This window comes from Eleginops maclovinus, chromosome 12, assembly GCF_036324505.1.
Source record: "Eleginops maclovinus isolate JMC-PN-2008 ecotype Puerto Natales chromosome 12, JC_Emac_rtc_rv5, whole genome shotgun sequence".
Taxonomy (NCBI): Eukaryota; Metazoa; Chordata; class Actinopteri; order Perciformes; family Eleginopidae; genus Eleginops; species Eleginops maclovinus.
In genome coordinates, this window is record NC_086360.1 from 22,037,968 (window position 1) to 22,058,063 (window position 20,096).

Below are 20,096 nucleotides of genomic sequence, written 5' to 3' on the forward strand. Positions count from 1 at the left end.
ATATAGACGCTCATTTAGGATGATGTTCTATGTCCTGAATATCCAAATTAAAATTCAAATGTTCTCTGAAGGCTCCCCTGGCCGCTTGTGCACGGGTTCGTTTTTGTTGTGTGGTTTGACACCTTATTAGACTTGTTTTATGGTTTTTGTATAGTGCCAGCACTGGTAGGGGGGTAGATAACTCACACGATGTGTGTGTGTGTGTGTGTGTGTGTGTGTGTGTGTGTGTGTGTGTGTGTGTGTGTCTGTCTGTTAAGTGTTGCCACCAGCAGCAGGGGGACGAGGGGGTACTGTTTCAGCACACAACCTATATTTAACTTAGTGAGGGGATTTTGGTCTTAAAGTCCCACTGGCTAATTCAGTTTGAACCGACCAAGTTACTGATGATTTCCCCAAATGTACAAGAATATTTTAATGGCAATTTTGACACCTAACTTCTTTTGTTAATTTCACTAACAACAATCTATCAGACCCAGTGAGACATCCCCTCTCTCGCTGCTCCCCTCTCTAGCTCCACACCCCTCTTCTCGTTCCCCTCTCAGCCTATTTTTGTCCCGGGCTGAGTCAGATGGACTGCTCCCAAGTTAGAATGACACAAACAGGCAGACCAACTCCTCCGAAATCAGGGTGTCTGAAAACTCAAAGAGGACTCTGAAATTCACTGAAAAACCACAGTGGGGGCTGCAAAAGGAAGAGCTGGAGGATATTACCAAGATGGAGGAGTGTGAGAGTCTCGACTCGGAGATGACCGAGCTGCAGGAGGTCCGGAGCGAAGCTTCGGAGGCCCTCAGCCAGGACGATGAAGACGAAGTGGAGGAACTACGAAACAGGTGCTTTACACATCTTACAAGCTGAAATTGTCCCTATTTATGTTAGCGTGAACTGAGAGATATTGTGATCAAAAATATTGAATGAAGGCTATAAGAAACCACTTGTTCCTGGGCTTCTTAGCTCCAATGCGTTTTAATCATAGAGAAAAAAAGATAAGTCTTGTGTCCGTCTGAAGAGCGTATCAAAGTAAAACGAAGCAGTAGTCCACTCATTTCATCTCGCATATTAAAATAACATCTGTTCTTCAGCTCATACAGGGAAGTGTCTGGCATTACGAACAGCTCTATTCTATCATTTGATATCACTCACCGTCCCATATTTTACATCTTATTTATCATGTTTCATACTGGCTGCTGTAGTTTTTCTTGCCATGTCATAAATAGTAAAGGACACTGATATGTTGCATGTATTTGGGAAGGCCAGGCATCTCTTCTCTAATATTACAGAAATGACGCTTTGGGACGTCACCTTTCTGTAACCCTGCAGGGGCTGAGCTGTATTGATAGCAAGAGCAACAGCTCAGTGCACATTTCATCATTTTGTTTTTCAGCTCGTCACTTATATCTGGCAGCCTGGCACCCAGCACATGGTTTTAATCCCAGAGATCTACACTTCTAAAGGAAACATCTTAAGGCTACATCAGTGGGTGTTAATGCGTTTTCAGCTTAGTTGCCTCAGGTGCAAAAAGTGAATTGGTGTTGGTTGTTTCCATGCTGGCACATCTTGTACAAATATGTTTTGCTTTGATTCATTGGTTTGTGCTCAGCTTGGGTTTCAAAAGCTGTGCCAACAGGATCTACTCTTGCACACTGTTTAGTCATTCCCTTCCTGTTCCTGCACAAACACCTAGCTCTCTTACTCTAACTTTGTCAATTTCTCTGACTTCTAGTCTGCGAGAGGCTGTCCAGGACCAGTCTGTAAAGCCACAACTCCAGTGCCTGATGGTGGATCAATCGTTCTCTATGGTGACAGTTCAGAGTGAGGACAGCGGTATTGTTTGGGAGACAGCCTCTAGCCGATGCTCTACACCCTGGGCCTCTGAGACCAGCTCAATCTCTGAATCCTATAGCATGGAGGGCCCTGGAGCCGCAGGAAAGATCACCATCGTCTTTGATGAGGAGAAAGTAATCCGCAGGAGGACAAGGTCCGGAGGAAGGAGCAGGCTTGGGGACAGGCTGAGCCGACCTGGTAGTTCGAGGTCGGCTTCAGCTCTGGGAGTGGAGCGACCGGAGATGGCGGGGGTTTCTCTTCCTAATATTAAACAGGAGAAAAGTGAAACCGAGCCGGACTTGGAGGAAATCAAAAACAAAGATCAACAGCTGTTTAGTTTGATTTCAGAGGGTTATGAGATTCTCAACATCAGAGTCCCCTCCAAACTTCCCACTGTGGATGAGGAAGAGAGCACAGAGTTGAAGGACAATTTGTCCTATTTGGACCAGACACCGATGATCAGGTCCCGAAACATCCTTGACTGGACACAGAATCAAGCCGTGCAGGAGGAGGGGGAAATACTGGATCACAAGGAGGTATGAGTTGATTTATCTGATTGATTTATGTGTTTTATAATGACGTATTTACACATTTTGTTTTTCTATTGACTTTCTCTGCTATTCAAGTGAAATTTATACATTGTTTTCTATGATAAAATGCGGTTTAAAACACTTCTTGTGATCTTTTCTCAGCACTCAAAGCAAGACTCTTCTCAGCTGTCAGAGGACACAGAGCAAAGACACGCACACACTCAGAAAGAGAGTGCAGTGGACATAGACTACTTCGAACCGTTCACCATGGTTGATGTGGCGGTGCCTGAGGAACTAGATCCAGAGCTGCAAGAGGAGGAAGAGCAGCCTGCAAAGCCCAAAGTAGAGGAGCTGGCTGAGGAGTCAGCCACAGAAAGCCTCTCTGCATCGGAGGACTCCTATGTCTTTGTTACAGATGTGGATATAGTTGAGGATCACCTGGATGAGGTCTTCTACGGAGAAGGAGCTCCTGCTGATGCGCTGCAGCGGAGCAATGAAGACGAGGCTGAGGGTGGGATGAGAATAAGACTAGAGAGCCAGAGATCTGTGAAGGAGAAAGGCTCTGTGTTGTTTGGGGGTGAAGACACCATCCTCACGCCCATTTTTATCTCCTCTGGACCCCCGAAGATCATCGACCAAATCCTGTTGGATGAGCCCACCGCCATGTCCTTCATGTACTCGGACCTTTACGAGGATGCTGTAGGCGAGAGAACGAAGAGCGACGAGGAACGCTCTGAGCCAGAGAGCTTTTCATCTGAGAAGACTTACAAGAGACGTTTTTCAGATTCCGAGGAGACGGACGGGTACCTGGAGAAGTTTACGTTGAAGGATGATATTCCCCAGGTGGAGGTTCAACCAGAGTCAGAGGAGGGTCAGAAGGAGGGAAGGATTATATGGTCGCAGAGTAGGTTTGACATGACTGGATGTCTTACAAGAGTGGACAAAGAAGAAGAGAAGGACAAGACAAAGACAGAGGAACAAAAGACACAGGAGGTTGTTGAAGATAAAAGTGAAGATTTACAATCAGCAACATTTGAAGAGAAAGGAGAAGTAGTTGCAGAGACAGAAAAGGAGGAGGCAATGCAACTCTCTGTTGGGACTGAAGAGCAGGCTGTGGGAGTAGCCTCAGTTCAGGAGATTAAACTTGGAGATGATCAGATGAAGGACAACGAGGTGAAACATGTGGTGAAGGAAGACCAGATCCAGCCTTCTGAGAGCCACACTGAAAAACCACTTCTTGAAGCTCAACAGTTGGACAGTAAAGTACAGATAACAAAGGGAAGCGAGGAGCATCAAAGAGATGTGCCAGCAGAGTCAACTAGCATTGTTGTAACTGAGCAGCCATGCCAGACACAGAAAGTTGTAGAAGAAACAGCTCAGGTGGATGTCAACGCTACACAGGAGACAGCTGCTGCTGCAGCACCCGTAGACAGTGAGGAGCCTCAACTCACCACCAAGAAGAGTTTGTCTGAGGAGACTGCTGAAACTGAGATTGTGGCTGCTAATGAGAAGGCAGAAATTGAGGCCATAGCAGAAGCTCCTGCCGCAGCAAAAGAACCTGGGACTGAAGGAAAGGAATTGCACACCTCTACTGAAACAGAGACATCCGCTGAAACATCGATCTGTGGGAAACAAGAAGCAACAGAAGGTGTTCCTGAGGATGTTGCACCTGTTGAGGTCATCACTGACTGTGATTCTGCAGTACATGCGTTAGTGGAGGTAACTGGAAAAGCAGAGGGTGAAAAAGAAATCCAAACTCAAGTTCAGATTGATCTTCGGGAAGCAACAAGTACTGAGACAAAAGACATCCAAACAGCCGCTCCTGAAGTAGAGGACATCACTCTAACAGATGAAACCGCCATCAAGAGCCAGTCCCCTGAATTGATTATTGATATTGGTGAAGCTGATCAGGAGCCAGAGGTTAAAGCAAAGATTTCAAGTGAACCAACCAAACCTGAGAAGCCAGAAGAAGTCAAGACAGATTCACAGGAAACACAGCATGAGTCAGTTCCTGTCAGTGAGCTCACACCTCTAGTAAAAGAGGAAACACCTGCTGAGGACACTGGGAGTATTGCTCAGGAGAAGGTGAATATAAACGATGACTTCATCCTCCTTGTTCCCAAAGGACAAACTGTAGAGATGGACATAGAGTTCAGTCAGTTATCAGAGCCTATAAGTGATACAGTAGCTCTTTCTGAACCCGACAGCATATGTGAACCTTTAATAGTACCTGAAACCACCACAATATGCCCAGAGTCTGTTCAGGCTCCTGAAGAAGGAACAATGGTAGAGCCTCAACTGGAAGTAAAACCAGAAGTTGCACAGCAGGAAGTCAAACCTAGAAATGAGATAGACTCTCCTCCAGCAACCGTGGAGGAGCATCCAATAGCATCTGAACCCACCACAGTATGCACAGAGACTCTTCAGGCTCCCAATGAAGACACAACGGTAGAGCCTCAACTGGAAGTAAAACCTGAAGTTGCTGAGATAGTAATACTACCCAAAAATGAGTTAGATGCTAAATACTCTATTCCAGCATCAGTGGAGGAGCATCCCATAGAAACTGAACCCTCCACAGTGTGCATAGAGGCTCTTCAGGCTCCTAATGAAGAAATAAAACATCTGGAAGTAGAACCAGAGGTTACACAACAGGAAGATGCTCTTCCACTAAATGAGTTAGACGCTAAGTACTCCCCTCCAGCACCTGAACTCATCATAACATGCCCAGAGACGCTTCAGGCACCAAGTGAAGAAACAATAAAGGAGCCTCAACTGGAAGTACAACCAGAAGTTACAGAGATAGAAACACTACCCAGGAACGAAGTAGATGCTAGGGACTTTACTCCAGCAACTGGAGAGGAGCATACTGTAGAATCTGAACCACAACAGTATGCACAGAGACCCTTGAGGCTCTCAGTGAAGGAACAATGATGGAACTGGAAACAGAGGTTGCACAGCAGGAAGATGCACCACCCAGAAAGGATTTGGACAATAGGTATTCTCCTCCACGAACTGTGGAGGAACTTCCATTAGAACCTGAAACCAAAGTAACTTGTCGAGAGACTCTTCAGGCTCCCGATGAAGAAACAATGGCAGAGCCTCAACTGGAAGTAAAACCAGAGGTTGCACAGCAGGAAGATGCACTACCTAGAGAAGTGTTAGACAACAGGGTACTCTCCTCCAGCACGTACGGAGAAGGGCAAAGCAGAGGAGCAGAAGGTGGAGTTGGACTTTATAGAAGATGAGGGTGCTGTTTCCACTCTGAGGAGCCTTCAGTCCCCAGGAGGATTTGTCTGAGCTACAGCAAGAGGAAATACAGTCAGAAGCAGCAGATGTAGAACAAAAGGTAGATATGCCCACTGTGGAAGATGCCCCAGAAACAAGCCCTGCTAAAGAGGATTTCCTTCCAGAGATTGATCTGCACAAAGAGGATGTACAACAAAAGATGGAGCAAGATGTGGAAGATGTTGAGGCTCAAGAGGACATTGTTGAGGAGCTTGGATATGAGATAATATCTGAACAGGATGGGAAAAAGATGCCTGAACCTGAAACACACAGAGATGCAGAGGAACCAAAACAGGAGTGTGGTCAGGAGAAAGAAGAGAAGATGGAGATGGAGGAGGCGGAGGAGAAAGTCTTTGGTGTGTCCCCTGAAGAAGAGGTCATTGAGGCTGATTATGACATTATCGACGAAGAGGAGCAGAGTCAGGCCCAGCTGGCTGCAGAGCTGCAGGGGATGGACTGGTTCTGTCTGACCTGTGGGTGTCTGCTGTCAGAGGACGACTGCCGGTCCGGTGAGCATCACGACCACGATGTGACTGCTACTGACCAGGCCTATGAGGAAATCAAGGTAATGGGAACATGTTTTATATTTAACAGCTATTACAACATACATTGTTTTATCAGCTAATGTTTCTTTGCTTATAAGCAAGAATTGTAACTGGTTACGATTCTGGAGGTTGCTACAGACAATTATGTCTGAGTGTACTTAATACAATGGATATGAATCTTTTATATATCTTTAAGGGGTGTTAACGGTGTGTGGAAAAACTGTTTATTTAGAGGAAGAGATAAAGATCGACCCCAGTTGTGTAATTAAATTCAAACATAATTGATGTATAACTTATGTAGGTATAAATTACTTATGAAGCGGTAGTAAATAAAATGTAGACCATCAATAACTATTAAAAGTATGCCGTTAGTCAAATGTATTTGTATTTGTACTTAGTTAACATGCACAGTGTAGTAAATTAGATATAACACCAAACACTTCTTAAAGGATTGAGCAAAATGGAAAAAATCATCTAAATGACTATATTTCAACATTTTGGAGCAAAACATTTACGAAATATATCAGTATTACGGTATATATTTTTTAAATTGTTCTGTTTGTGGCCTCAGAGATTTCCCAGCATCCCCGAGGTTTAGTTTTTTTACATATTTTGCAGACCGCTACCGCTGAAACAACCCAGAAGCAGTGCTGATGTCTGACGGCATGCTGCAATGAAACAGCAGCTCATCATCATCATATGCTTGAGCAGCATTATTACAACACAGGGTTATGATTATCACACTCTTTGCTGGCATAAGTGTGGGTCTCTGTAAAATAAAGTGATCCCAAGTGAGTAGGCTATAACCTTTTATTAATGCTGGCAGACCTCACACTCTCATTCTGCTGTCAGCCCGCAGCCAAGCACATTGAACCGTTGTGATGTAATGCTCCGCTTTAAAGTGGGGAAAGGTCCAGTGTGACATCTTAAAGAGGAGATTGATATGTGATCGGTTAACACACACACACACACACACACACACACACACACACACACACACACACACACACACACACACACACACACACACACACACACACACACACTATTCTTCCTCACTGTCCCGATTGGGTCAGCAGGTCAGCACAGGGTTAGCCATTTGCTTTTTTATCACAATCCAACATGTTTTGCTCTTTAACTAACCATCGGCCCAGTTTTTGACCTGCAAGTTCGTACCTTAAGCCCTTTATTCACAGATATATGTACTGTATATGTTTTCTATTGTTTTCCTATAATCTGTGCGGGCAGCTTAGAGAACATGTATGACTTGACAGTGTGCGTTTGATAAATAATCACAGTATCTAGCATCTAAATTAAAGAAATAACCTGCAACACAGTGAAGATGATCAAATGTTAGTCCTAGATGATATTCTAGATGATATTAGAAGCAAATATTAAAGCTAAAATGCAAATATGACTTCAGCACCAAGAAATGCAGTCTATTCAGATTCTCCACAGAGGGGGAAACTCAAAGTTTACTTAACTAGAAAACATTGCAGAACAGTTTTGAGTCCAGTTCTCTGAGCTAGAATGTATGATGCCCGTCTGCTTCATCTCTTCAGACATGGACGTGTGCAAGTATGCTCCAACATTCTTCTTCACACACACACACACACACACACACACACACACACACACACACACACACACACACACACACACACACACACACACACACACACACACACACACACACACACACACACACACACACACACACACCTGTCTTTTGACCCTTAGAGGAGTGGCGGTCAGCCTTTAATGTGAGCTCTCAGTGTTTGGGTGGGGATTGCACGGTTCTTCCTCCCAGAATATCCTTCCTGATTATTACCCTTAAAGCTGCAATAGGCTACATTTTATCCAAAATATCAACATGTTTATCAATGTAAAACCAGAATGCACCCATGTCCTGTTTGTCATGTGTCACTTTACAAACTTACAATTTACATATTTTTATTCACAGGATAGTTTAATCCTGCTCAAGGGTTATGACAAGTTTGTTTTATGACAATACTTATTTGCACATATGTACATTTTTGGGATTGTTTTGCACTGTAATTGTTTTTTGATCTGTATGGTCAGTCATGAAACATTGATTGATTCTCATCTTGTCCATCGTAGATGTGTTACATACGGAACGTTTAATGGTGCAGGACTACAGCAGAAGATGAAATACTAACAATAAATAATAAATAAATCGTACTAAATAATAATCAAACGATTTCAAAATAATGTGTTTTTTAATGTACATATTTACATTAGAGTATTCTTTTGACTTGGACCTTTCTTATATTCCAAGCTGTATCTTGTTGTCAAAGGCTTTGGGATGTAAACATTATGTTTGACCATCATGTTTGTGTCGTAATCAGGAGAAGCTTAGTGACTGGATCTCAGAGCTTCAGGGCAGGTCGGAGAACATCGAGGACCTGGTGTCTGAGCTCGAACTGGCCTACAACTCTGTTGAGGTAAAACAAAGTTACGCCACATTTAATACAAAAAGGGACAATACCTTTTTTAAATACTAGCTTTAATAATATGTATGTCATAATACATACTATTTCATTTGTGAACATTTGTAAATATAAAATCTCTGTTTTCCTCTTTTTTTGACTAGGACCAGTTTGTGGAGAGCGAGGCAGCGATGCAGGCGCAGAATGAGGAGATGATGGCTCTGGTGATGGAGCAGTACAACAACATGTCTGTCAGCATGGAGGAGGAGAAGAAAGCCAAATTGGAGCAGCTATACGACCAGATTGTGTCGTTCCAGGAGAGCATCGACTCAGCCAAGGCCACTCTGGAGACCACGGCCAGAGAGGCTGAGACTGACGCTCGGGTGAGTCCCAAAGGCTTGATGATCAAATCTGTCCAGTTATCAGGGTTTATATGATATATAATAACTCTTTCTTGAATCTGTTTTCCCACCAGTCACCTGATGAAATTCATGCAAGGTAATGTGCTTTTTAATGAATGGAGGATGAGTTAGTGTGGCTTTTAACCAGTTTATATCAACATTCGACTAGAAAGTGATTAACAATACAATCTGCTGCTTGAACGCAGTCAGAGATTTCACTTTTGCTCTGCTCAGGATAGAAAAATTACATGTTTTGTCACAGGGTTGTAGTTGTGGCTAAATGCTGTGGTTGTGTGATCAGTCTTAAGGCAGCTCTGGCCTCAGCCATGTCACTGGAGCTGGGTCCCAAGGGCCTGCTAGTGTTCGAGGATTACGCCAAGGGCAACACCTCCAGCTCTAACCTCGCACAGCGCAAAGGAATCCCAGGTTGGTCTGAAGTGAACATTTCTCTGCAGATACACCTGACATTTTCAAGTATTGTGCTATTTTCATACATGTAACAGTTAAATTAATGTTGAATTTCTGTGCGCCTCAGTGCCTCAGAGGCCCACGCTGCAGGCTCAGGAGCCGGGCTCAGCCACCAGCACCAGCGTCACTGTCTACTGGAGGGTCAACTCTGGAGACATTATAGACTGCTTCCAGGTCTACTGCATGGAGGATCCACTAGGAGGTAAATATGTCCAGGATGGTATTTACACTTGAATAGATGTGCATAGTGCTCCCATGTTTTATTAATAGCACCATCTACTGATGTACCATCCAAACTGATTCACGGAAATTAAAGTTAATGTATCATTTTCATTAAAAATGCAATTAATTCAATTTTTTTTTTAAAACTGTGTCATGATTTATGGAAAGAGACATTGCTGTTGAGTTTTTCAAGCTCAGTTTTTGGCGCATTGAGCACCATGTGTGAAGTGCCATCTACTGGAGTTTGATTATATTGTAGAAAAAGCAGACAATAGCCAGTTTCACGCCTCCAACACTCTGCAACTCAGACTTAAACAACCTAGAGTGATACATTTCACTTGAGATAAAAGGACAATATATGTATTTTTGCTTTTAGGGTGAACTTAACTTTAACTTTTCTCACTGACTTTCTGATTGTATAAATACTGAGCGAGTGTTGTGGCTGCTGTTTTCCGCAGCGGTGTCAGAGGAGTACCGTGTGACGGTGAAGGAGAGCTACTGTGTGCTGGAGGAGCTGGAGCCTGACAAGACCTACAAGGTGTGGGTGATGGCCGTCAACTACACAGGCTGCTCCCTGCCCAGCGAGAGACTCACCTTCAGAACCGGTCAGTCCACACCACGAAGCAAAAAGTCATAACAATACAACATTGGTCTTTTTTTTACTGCCATTGAGAAGGAAGTTGATCATTTTGGTGATTTTACTATATCAACATTTCTGGGGTCCAGCAAGACTTTCAAAGGTAAAAGTAAATGTTAAGTTATTAAAGACGTCTTGTTCTCTTTGTGACAGCTCCATCAGTGCCAGCGATCGACACAGAGCGATGTACTGTCATGTGGGACTCGGCCACGCTGCGATGGAGCTCAAGAAAACTAACTCCAGAACAGAGTTACACCCTGGAGTACTGCCGCCAGTATGAGCTGGAGGGAGAGGGGCTCAGGTGGGTGTACAGATAGGTACATGTACTGTACATGTATATACGTAGGGGAAAATCTGCAATAATAAATCTATATTTGGAAAGAAAGAAACTATATCTGATATAAAAATGTAAAGATAAAAAAACATCATTCTTGCTGTAGTTATTTTTGTCTTTCTGCTAATGCAACACCTAACATGACCCTACATTAATATCAATAAAAGCTTAACTTGTAATTTTTCACAATTATTCTATTTATCTATATGTGTGCATGTCTGTGTTACATACTCTTAGGTCCATCTCAGCTATCAAAAGCTGTGAACAGAAGGTTCTCCTGCAGCCCAATGAGAATTATCTGTTTTACATCAAAGCTGTGAATGAGTCTGGAGCCAGCGAACAGAGCGAGGCTGCCCTCATTTCCAGCAAAGGTAACTAAACACAAGTTTACACCGTAAATCTGTCTGGATCGAACCTTAAACAATTACGTAAACTGAACAGAATTCCTATAGTTTACTTTAAAAGTGTTATGTTATAATTTTCTCTTACCTTTTTCTGTTTTCAGGGACGAGGTTCCACCTGCTGAAGGCCTCAGCTCACCCCGCTCTGGAGCTGTCGGTGGATGAGACCACTGTGCACTACTCTCAGGACGCACACGAAAACACACAACCTACAGACAAACAGTGAGATCAGCCAGCTTTAGCCTGGTTTGCACAGATCTGGAAAAATATTGAGAACAATACACTCGTCTTTAATTGTGTCTGTTTTTAAAAGATCTTAAGGAAGCAGTTGCTACGACAATATATGTAAGCTTCATTACCTTTAATGGTTGGTGACTTCTAAACTAGTAACTCTACTCTTATACTAATTCAAAATATGCTGTTACTCCCATTTGCTAAACATCTGTATTTTTTAATATCGTACCTGTTGTGTTCAGACTGATGTTATGAATATCTTGGGACCATGTAGTTCAGTTGTCAGGGTTAGGGAAGTACGTTTTTCGGGTCCTTTAGTCACCTTAGGTGGGTTGTAGGTAGCATGTATAATATGTTTACTTTTCTAAAGACAACAATATGATAGGAAACATACTGTATATTTTAAATGCTATATGGTTAGTGTCTTGGCCTCTATTCTCAAGCTTTAGATAGACTATCAGGGTGTCCTTTTTCACATATCTGTATTATGTCTTAAGGTTGTTCCTGTTTTTTTGTAAATCAAATCAGAAATCAGAAATACTTTATTAATCCCAAACTGGGAATGTTTTTGATTGCAGCAGCGAAATACAAAAAGAAGAAGCATAACAAATGACAAATAATTAGAACTAAAAATAAAAATGAGAAATATACAAACGTACAAATAATGCAGTGAAATGGAATACTAAGTAAATATAATGTACAATGTTAAGTTTCATTGAAGCATTGAAGCTGAGAGTGTGTGTTCCAGGTATCCATCCATCCTGGGTGAGCTGTTGCCGGCACATGGACATTACTACTGGGAGACCGTCGTATCAGGGAGCACAGCTTACAGGATCGGAGTGGCAAACAGCACAGCGGATAGAAACAGCCCACTGGGAGAAAACAGCCTGTCCTGGTGTCTGCAGTGCATCCCAACACCAACAGGGTATGCATAAAGATCTCCCCCACTGCCTTATTTACGGCACTTCTCATCACTGTGCTGGTCCAAACCCTTTCTTTTCTCCTCTCTCTATCTGTCCAGCAGCAGGTATCAGCTGCTGCACAATGACATCCAGTCCAGTGTGTTTGTGGTCGAGATGCCTGAGCGGGTGGGCACTCTCCTGGACTACCAGCTTGGTCGTCTGTCTTTCTACAACGCCCACAGTGGGCAGTTGTTAGGCTCTTTCTGCCAGCGCTTCACCCAGCCGTGCCAGCCCGCTCTGGCTCTGGAGATGCCGGGCAGCCTGGAGGTCAGCATGATGCAGGAGGTGCCTGAGTTTACCAAGGACAGCTAGCTTTCACACTCTGAAGAGATTACAGCTCACATTGGACATAATTTGATTCGAAGGATCTCATCGTATAATTATTGAAATGACTATCACTGAGAAATCTGCAGATAAGGCAGGATGTAAAAGATGCCAATTCTTCTCCCATTGGTTTGTGTGTTTTTAGTTTACCTCAACAACAAATCTTCTCTGAACCACCAGATAACCAGAAACAAACCCAACCCTTATCCCTTTTTTAAGCAGAAACTGTCTTGTAAATACCAAAATCAGTGAAAAAGTAATGATGAAAAACAACTGGATAGAAAAGTAGTGCCTTGCATTTGTTCTCACAGGTGAGTGTCTTCTTTTGTTTGGTCAAAGGCAATGTTTTGGATCATTTTGTAAATTTGACCATAACATTTGCTGATGTGATTGTTTTTTTTACTCATTTTTTGCTTTCTCCTTCTTTATTTAAAACCTAATAGAAGTCAAATACGTATTGTACTCGTATAGTGTAGTATAGTATAGTAAAGCCTATTGTTTTGGAGTTTATAGCTCCAAGAAACATACTGTGGCACTTTTGAACTGTATTTCATATTGTGAATTTGTGTAAATAACCTTTGTATCAGATGTCACCTCTTCTATATTTTGTTATGTGCGACTGGTTGCAAGAGGAGATGAATTGTTTTTCTTTCTGTGTAATCTGATGTTAACATCTGAGCTGAATTAACATGTTTATTTTTCTATTTGCACAACCGGACTGCTTGTTTGTTTTCAGCTCATTTACCATACACCGACCACCAGAGGGCCTCATCACTCCATTGGCTGTGATATTGGCTCAAAATTAGTTCTTAACAACTCCTGCAAAATCTATCATGCACTTATTAGCTGTTTTGATGACTTACAGCTACTGTGGATGTGGGAGCCATACGCTTCACTGACAAGCTACACGGTTCTCCAGAGGACATGTCTTAACAATTATCGCAAAACTATTTTTCCAGCCATTTTCCCCTAATTTCTGGGGAAACAGAGAGGGGGGGAGTGAAAGGAAGAAAGGGATTGTGGTGTTAATACATAAAGACTGCCAGGGAACAGCTGATGGCTTCCATGTGATCTGTTGGACAGCGTTTTGAAAATTAACAGCCCCATTTCTCTGAGAATGGGACTGATAACACTGGGTTGGGAAGCTGGAATATTTGTGTAATCGAATTTAGGAAGATCTTTTTCTCTTGCAGTGGAAAGTAAGGCTCCAGTCTTGCTGCTGCAGACGACTGCTTTAGTGACTCAGAGTTATTTAAAGCTTTAGGATATGGTTTATTCTACAAACTACTAACTGAGCAAAAAGGGATGATACAAGTGACATCAAATCACTGAAATTAAAAAGGTTGCTAACACAAAACATTCATATCTTGAACAAAAAAACAACAATGACAACAGATCCAGATGTGCTCATTTTTTCCCATTGCCCCACCTATTCAACACCAGCCAAGATAAGCCTCTCCCTCACATGGATGGGGGATTTAGACAATATCTGATGATGGTAAGCATGCGTTATTACCGTACAGCTTGATCATTCTCATTGTTTCCTAGTCTAAGGCCAAAACCAAACAAAGAGCTCTCTATCCTCCAAACATAAACAGCTGATCCTACAGAAAGCACGATGAGCAGCAGAGAAATCTTCTACTGGAAAATCACCCAATCAATTGCATGCGTTGTAAACAGCTCATAATTTCAGGTTGACTGTTGTACAATTTTAAAAGTTGAATGTTTATTTTGCTTGGGAGAAAAAAACACAGTGGTGATACAGCAGCTGGATGATCTTATTTGTATTTCAATAATATGATGATAGTCGTTACCAGCGAACACATAATGAACAGAAACAGAAATGATGAAGATAATTTACTTATCAAAACTATGAAGGACACCGTTAACATGTTGACAATTGTACAAAGACACTTGCAGCAGTGTAGGCACACAACACCCGTATGTATTCCTCACAAGCCTGTTCGGGGTCCATAAGATTTGTTATTGGAAACATACACATCCACACACACGCAGAGAATGTAACAATGATGTGATTTTCTTGGCATTTGCATGAGCCAAACTATCTTTACAAGTATTGTTTCCTTTAGACAGACACCCACGGTCACTATGAACGTGTTGATATGGAGTAAACATGCATTTGGCTGTGAGAAAATTAGGGAACAAAACAGTAAAAAGAAAGTGGCAACTCATTTTACTATCCAATTTCAGAAATGCAGACAGTTAAAATAAGAAAAAAGGCAGCTAATGAGACATTACGAAATGGGACATTTCAGTTAACACGATAAATAGGCACGGGATACAACATAGCAGAAAATCAAATCAAACAGAGATAGCACAGGAGTGGAGAACCATGGCAACAACAGTCAGTGGTATGTTAATGATACAGAGTCTGTTGCCTAAACAATAAATTATATTTAAGAGACACACTGGTTTCTGAAAACTATCTCATACACACACTTAATGTGTCCCACATATTGTGCATGAATAGCTTAATACAGAAAGTATAACTGTGTGAAGAAGCTGTTCAGCTCTGTTAGAGGGAGCATTGCATTGATTTCAATCAGGAACATATTTACAAATATACATCTTTACAAAGCAGAGGCGGTGAGAGCAAAGCAAACTAGTGTTAGGATATTCCTGTAGTCACGACCGCTCACCTACTGTTCATTAGTCTAACTCGTTAAAAATTACAGATTTCTCTTTTTTACAGCAGATACAGTAGGAGGATGTTTGCTTGGAGCGGCGTTAAAGGATCTGGGACCTTTCATAGTAAAACACAGATTTATAAACCGGAATAACATCGGATATATAAACAAATGTAGAAGCTTTAGCACAAACGTTATATGTTAGTGACATCTGTAAAGGCATACTATGCAGGAATTGTTGCTTGCCGATTGTAAAACAGCTGTCACCACCTACCCCCAGCTCAATGACACCAGAAGTGGGAGACCACAAAGTGAAACACCTGCTGCGTCACATACGGCAAGCTAAAAGCCAACCTCAAACTCTTGGCTGTGTCCAACAAAGGCTGACCCCCAGAAAAATAAGGAGAAAATACTGGCAGAGGGCAGGGCGTCTGCTGATACATCTCCATACACCTGTAGTGGGCCATAAGTGGTCTTTAAGAGGGAGTCTATGCATATTTTTTTAAGGAAATACTGCATGCTATACCTTTAAATATTCTCAATATAAAAATGATTGTAAAGAAATATATATTTCTTACAGGAACAAAAGGAAGAAGACGTTCAGTGACCAGTGTGACGGAATGAAGGGGATTTATGGTGTTTGCTTTATCAATAGCGATTGCATTTTTGCTTTTCTTTTAACACCCAGGTTTTTTTTATAAATGGCAGAGGGCAAAACTTAGCTGTACACCACGCCTTACGATTGAGGTTTTGTTGCAGTTGAAAAGATTCAGCAAGTCTCCCATTTACACGGTAGCATCAAGGAGGCTTAACTTAGCTTATCAGCCAAGACTGCAGTTGTTCGACACCCTACGCAGTGGAAAAGAAAATTCTGTGAGGCGAGCGGAGTGGAGCCGCACTATTCAGTAAAAACGAAGCCTTATTGGCAGTAATGGAAAATGATAGATGCCACTAAATCCTACACTATTGCTTTAAGAGGTCCACTCAGAGGGCACACAGGGCCTCCTCTCTTCCTGCTGGTCTTTTCATTTCCTTCAGCTTTCATTTAGACTTTCTGTGTCTTTCTCATTAAACACCACTTCTTAGCATTCCATCCATCACCACAACATGCACTTTTCCTTCTCTCAGACCAGCATCTTTGAAATCTATCATCATTAGGTTAAACAGTGTCTTATATAATAACAATAATAGATAATGATATAGTCATACTTCCATTATTAGGTTTTCTTTTCAAGCTATAGTTCAGCTGGATGATATTTTGGGGGAATTTTGGGATGTTGAGTCAGATTCAGAGCTGCACCTTCCCTTTCATTCGGCTGGATCAGGGTGGAGAGGTCGGGGACTATGCAGGAGTGAAGTTCTTCTCGCTGGCCAGGCTGGGTTTGGGCTCTGCTCTGTGGGGTTTGTGCTGTGGGCTGCTGCGGAGGTTGTCATCCATCTACAGTACAGGATATTTCAGTTAGTAACATAAGCAGAAAGCATTATGATAATGAGTAAGTGAGAGAGACTTTATTGTGTATACTTTCAGTACAGCTGAGACTGTACCTGCCAAATGCAACCATGAACCCATGCAAAGAAACCGACAAAAGGAAAGCAGAAGCACCTTCTCTATTAAGTTGGATTCTTTGTTTACAAGCTGAGTTAGTTTCTGGAGGTTGGCATCCATTGATTCCTGAACAGGTGGGGGGGGGCCTGGAGAGAAGAGGAGTATGGGGACACCCACAGGAGAAGATAGCAGAGAATCAATGGAGAGTGTTAGAACAATAAAGCAGACACAAAGGCAAGGATGCAAAGAAACAGAAGTGTGAGCAGAAGGAAAATCCTGATGATGATGTTAGTTATGAATGTGCTTGTTTTTGTATCTAACATCCTCTTCATCTTTGGGTGTAGATTTCACCAAGTGTGTGAGTATTCCCAGTGTGTGCAGAGATCTTACATGGATGCTCAGAGTTGAAGTAGAGTGCGAGGATGTTGTCACAGAAGCTTGTGAGGTTGTGCAGCTGCTGGAGGTGGCTCTGCAGCGGGCTGCTGGGGAGACCGGCTTTGTAAAGAGGAGCCAAAAAGCCAAACACAAAGGCGTCCAGACTGGTTGGCCTACAAACAAAAGGAGATACAGGGCAATTAGATATGAAAATAGTATTACACAAGTTGACAGTGTGTTAAACATGATTTACAATGAATCATTTTGAAACACTTGAAAACATTCTCTAAGTCCAAGTGCCATTCCTTCTAATGTGAGGAACATAACGTTAAAAATTAAAAGGAGAAAACTAACATCAGTATAAACTCCTAACCAGACATCTAAAATAAAAAATCTACAAGAAAAGACAATATTTCAATCTCAATGTTTCCAGACTTTTGTTTGTCAAATAGCTTTGCACCTACATGTACATAACCTCACATCACATTCTATTATATGACTTTTTCTTATCAGAGTCTATGAATTTTGAATGACATAAACATACTTTTGTCTGTGATAACAAATAATAAAACTACTCAGTATTCATTTCCAATGCTGCATCTATGGTCCTTTAAATGACGTTTAAGAACTCACGAGTTGCCAAAGAAGTAGGTTGCAGTTCCCAGTCTGTAGGAGAGGAGATTCAGGCACTCTTTAGCATCACTGTAGAGCTGAGGGAGACAATGAGAGATGTACGGTTGTGAGAAAGAGTACTCTGCAGTCATAATAACACAGAGATGAAACAATTTTTAAATATTTACCTTCCCTTCCACCTCAGTGATTCGGTGTAGCGGCGCCTCTCCTTTGGTTAGCAGGATGCGGGAGAGGGCGATGCTGGCAAGGCGACCCGGGACGAAGAAGTTGAGAGGGAATGGCGAGCGTGATGCAAACCATGGCCGTGTCAGATTCACGTAGTTTTCTGCATCCACCCAGAAACTGTGCAACTGTGGGACACAAAGCATCACTTTAAGTATGAACGGAAGTCACAGGTCAGTTCTTGTAAGGACACAAGCAGAGAGTGGACGGTACCAGAGCTGGTCGTAGTCTCTCTTCCAGCAGAGCGATGTATGCCATGGTGTCAGCTCCTTGTCTGGCTGACAGTTCATAGTCAGCATTAAACCTCTGCAGATCAAAAAAATGAAAACACACAAACATGACAGTTGATATTTGGAATCTGTTTAATGAGTCTGGAGATTTATTGACCAGGTGATGGACAGGGAGAAAGCTTGGCATTTATTCACCTGTTTCCTCAGGAAATTGAGAATTTGTGTTGGTTCTTGAACTGCAACGTCTCCACACAGCAACTCTGGGACTGTCCCTGCAGGTAGAATATCAGGAAAAAGATATTAAACTTCAAGAAAAATCTGAGGAACTCAATGATCATGTTATTTGATTAGTCTTACCGTCTAGTAATAAACTATGTTTTTCTGTAAAAGTATTATTATGTATATGTTGTTTGTGCTTGATTTTCGGTTCCTCAAAAAGTCAATGTCCACGCCAATTGGAGTGTTAATTGTTGTGTGATTTGAAGTATGCATATGTACTGTATATGATCATAAATACTCCTTTATCAATCAAAGGATTCACCGTTACAGCCCAGGTGGTGTCTGAACAACAACGTTATGTAATGCTAGATTATAGAAAGGTGCAGCCCACCTGTTAGAGTTCTCCAGGTCCAGTCTATAGGAGAAACGGTGACTTTCGCCCCTGAAAACTTGGCGTATGCCTGGAAAAAAAAAACATAAATCAGGAAAGATGGTAAAAAGAGAAAACGTTTACTGCAGTTACGATTTCAACGTCTGTCATAAATGTCATGCTGGGACTAAACTTCCTGAACTGTTTATACCATCAGTGAAGGACTGTAATACTTCAATAGATGTACAGTTTTCTAAGATAATAGAACAAAAATGTGCACAAAACTGAACTGAAAAACTAAAAATATGACCAATTAAATAAAAAATCGCGGCAACTAAACGTTTTTTTCTTAATCAAATTATTCCTGTAATTTTTTCAGAATAATCGTTTTGGGAACACTGAGATTCAAAGATTCATACGAGTTAATTTTCTTGTTCTCATTTTTGGAAAATTATAAATAATGAATGTCACACACTGGATGTTTGTTTTTGGCCAGTAAAAACACTAGGTATATTTATGATATCAATTCAGGACTCCTCATGATAAATTCGGACTCATTCTTGTACTTATACGACATACACAAGAGAAAAATAAACCAAAACCCAAAACAAATGCATTAGTATAAATATATACATTTAAAAGGAAAGCATCCTCTTGGGCACAAATCAGTCAACTTGTCACCTTGTGGCAGGAGTTGAAACTGCAGAGATCAACTGACAGGCAACATGATGATAGCCATACAATTACACAATGTTCATTTTTCTGACAAGGTTATCACTACATCTGAAGATACCTAACGTTAGCTAGCGAGAGACATGTGAATATAGCCACTTAATTAAAACCAGAGCCTCATCAAGCTGACCTTGAAGGACCACATTTCTGTTACAAAAGAGTGATATCTGACAGCCAGTCCCACATGAATGACAGAACATGCAGTGAGCACAAATATGTTGCATCTCTGCAAACATGAAACCGGAAATAATGTTTCCTATTCTGAAGAGTCTGAAACTGCAGCAGGCAAATTAGCATGGGAGCTAACCAGAGACACACAGAGAAGACGCAAATAAACCACGTGAAGATACATTTAGTCTTGAAAGCAATGCAAGATATAATAACCGTATATTTTGTTTAAAAAGCGGAGGGTAACGTTACCAGGACAATAAGTGACTCGGTGTGGACAGAAGGCAAACCCCAGTCTCCTCCCCAGCATCTCAGCTCCATGGCAGCCGCCATGTTTGA

At 41.8% G+C, this 20,096-nt stretch overlaps 2 protein-coding genes across 3 annotated transcripts; one reads left to right on the plus strand and one right to left on the minus strand.

The window, feature by feature from the left end:
* Window positions 1-599: 599 nt before the first annotated feature.
* cmya5 (cardiomyopathy associated 5) lies at window positions 600-13,332 on the plus strand. Its single transcript, XM_063897493.1, has 16 exons — window positions 600-830; window positions 1,721-2,357; window positions 2,514-5,267; window positions 5,423-5,570; window positions 5,621-6,201; window positions 8,551-8,646; window positions 8,796-9,014; window positions 9,107-9,129; window positions 9,334-9,458; window positions 9,568-9,702; window positions 10,181-10,327; window positions 10,513-10,660; window positions 10,931-11,064; window positions 11,199-11,316; window positions 12,077-12,253; window positions 12,350-13,332. Exons 1-16 carry the CDS (start codon window positions 715-717, stop codon window positions 12,600-12,602), a joined length of 5,811 nt encoding a protein of 1,936 aa, XP_063753563.1. The 5' UTR covers window positions 600-714; the 3' UTR covers window positions 12,603-13,332.
* Window positions 13,333-14,315: 983 nt separating this feature from the next.
* Window positions 14,316-20,096, minus strand: mtx3 (metaxin 3). 2 transcript variants are annotated; one of them, XM_063898122.1, is made up of 9 exons: window positions 20,010-20,096; window positions 18,879-18,948; window positions 18,464-18,540; window positions 18,252-18,344; window positions 17,984-18,166; window positions 17,817-17,893; window positions 17,199-17,356; window positions 16,866-16,954; window positions 14,316-16,700 (listed from the first exon to the last, which is right to left on the minus strand). In XM_063898122.1, exons 1-9 carry the CDS (start codon window positions 20,088-20,090, stop codon window positions 16,605-16,607), a joined length of 924 nt encoding a protein of 307 aa, XP_063754192.1. In that variant the 5' UTR covers window positions 20,091-20,096; the 3' UTR covers window positions 14,316-16,604. The 2 variants fall into 2 exon arrangements, with proteins under 2 accessions (XP_063754192.1, XP_063754193.1); XM_063898123.1 differs by lacking the exon at window positions 16,866-16,954.

Coding starts and splice junctions, on each gene's coding strand:
- cmya5 (XM_063897493.1), top strand. CDS start 715: ATGGAGGAGTGTGAGAGTCTCGACTCGGAGATGACCGAGCTGCAGGAG. Junction 6,202..8,550: donor AGGCCTATGAGGAAATCAAG/GTAATGGGAACA, acceptor TGTCGTAATCAG/GAGAAGCTTAGTGACTGGAT. Junction 11,317..12,076: donor ACACAACCTACAGACAAACA/GTGAGATCAGCC, acceptor TGTGTGTTCCAG/GTATCCATCCATCCTGGGTG.
- mtx3 (XM_063898122.1), bottom strand. CDS start 20,090: ATGGCGGCTGCCATGGAGCTGAGATGCTGGGGAGGAGACTGGGGTTTG. Junction 18,541..18,878: donor GACCTGGAGAACTCTAACAG/GTGGGCTGCACC, acceptor TTCTACCTGCAG/GGACAGTCCCAGAGTTGCTG. Junction 16,955..17,198: donor CTTCAACTCTGAGCATCCAT/GTAAGATCTCTG, acceptor TCTTCTCTCCAG/GCCCCCCCCCACCTGTTCAG.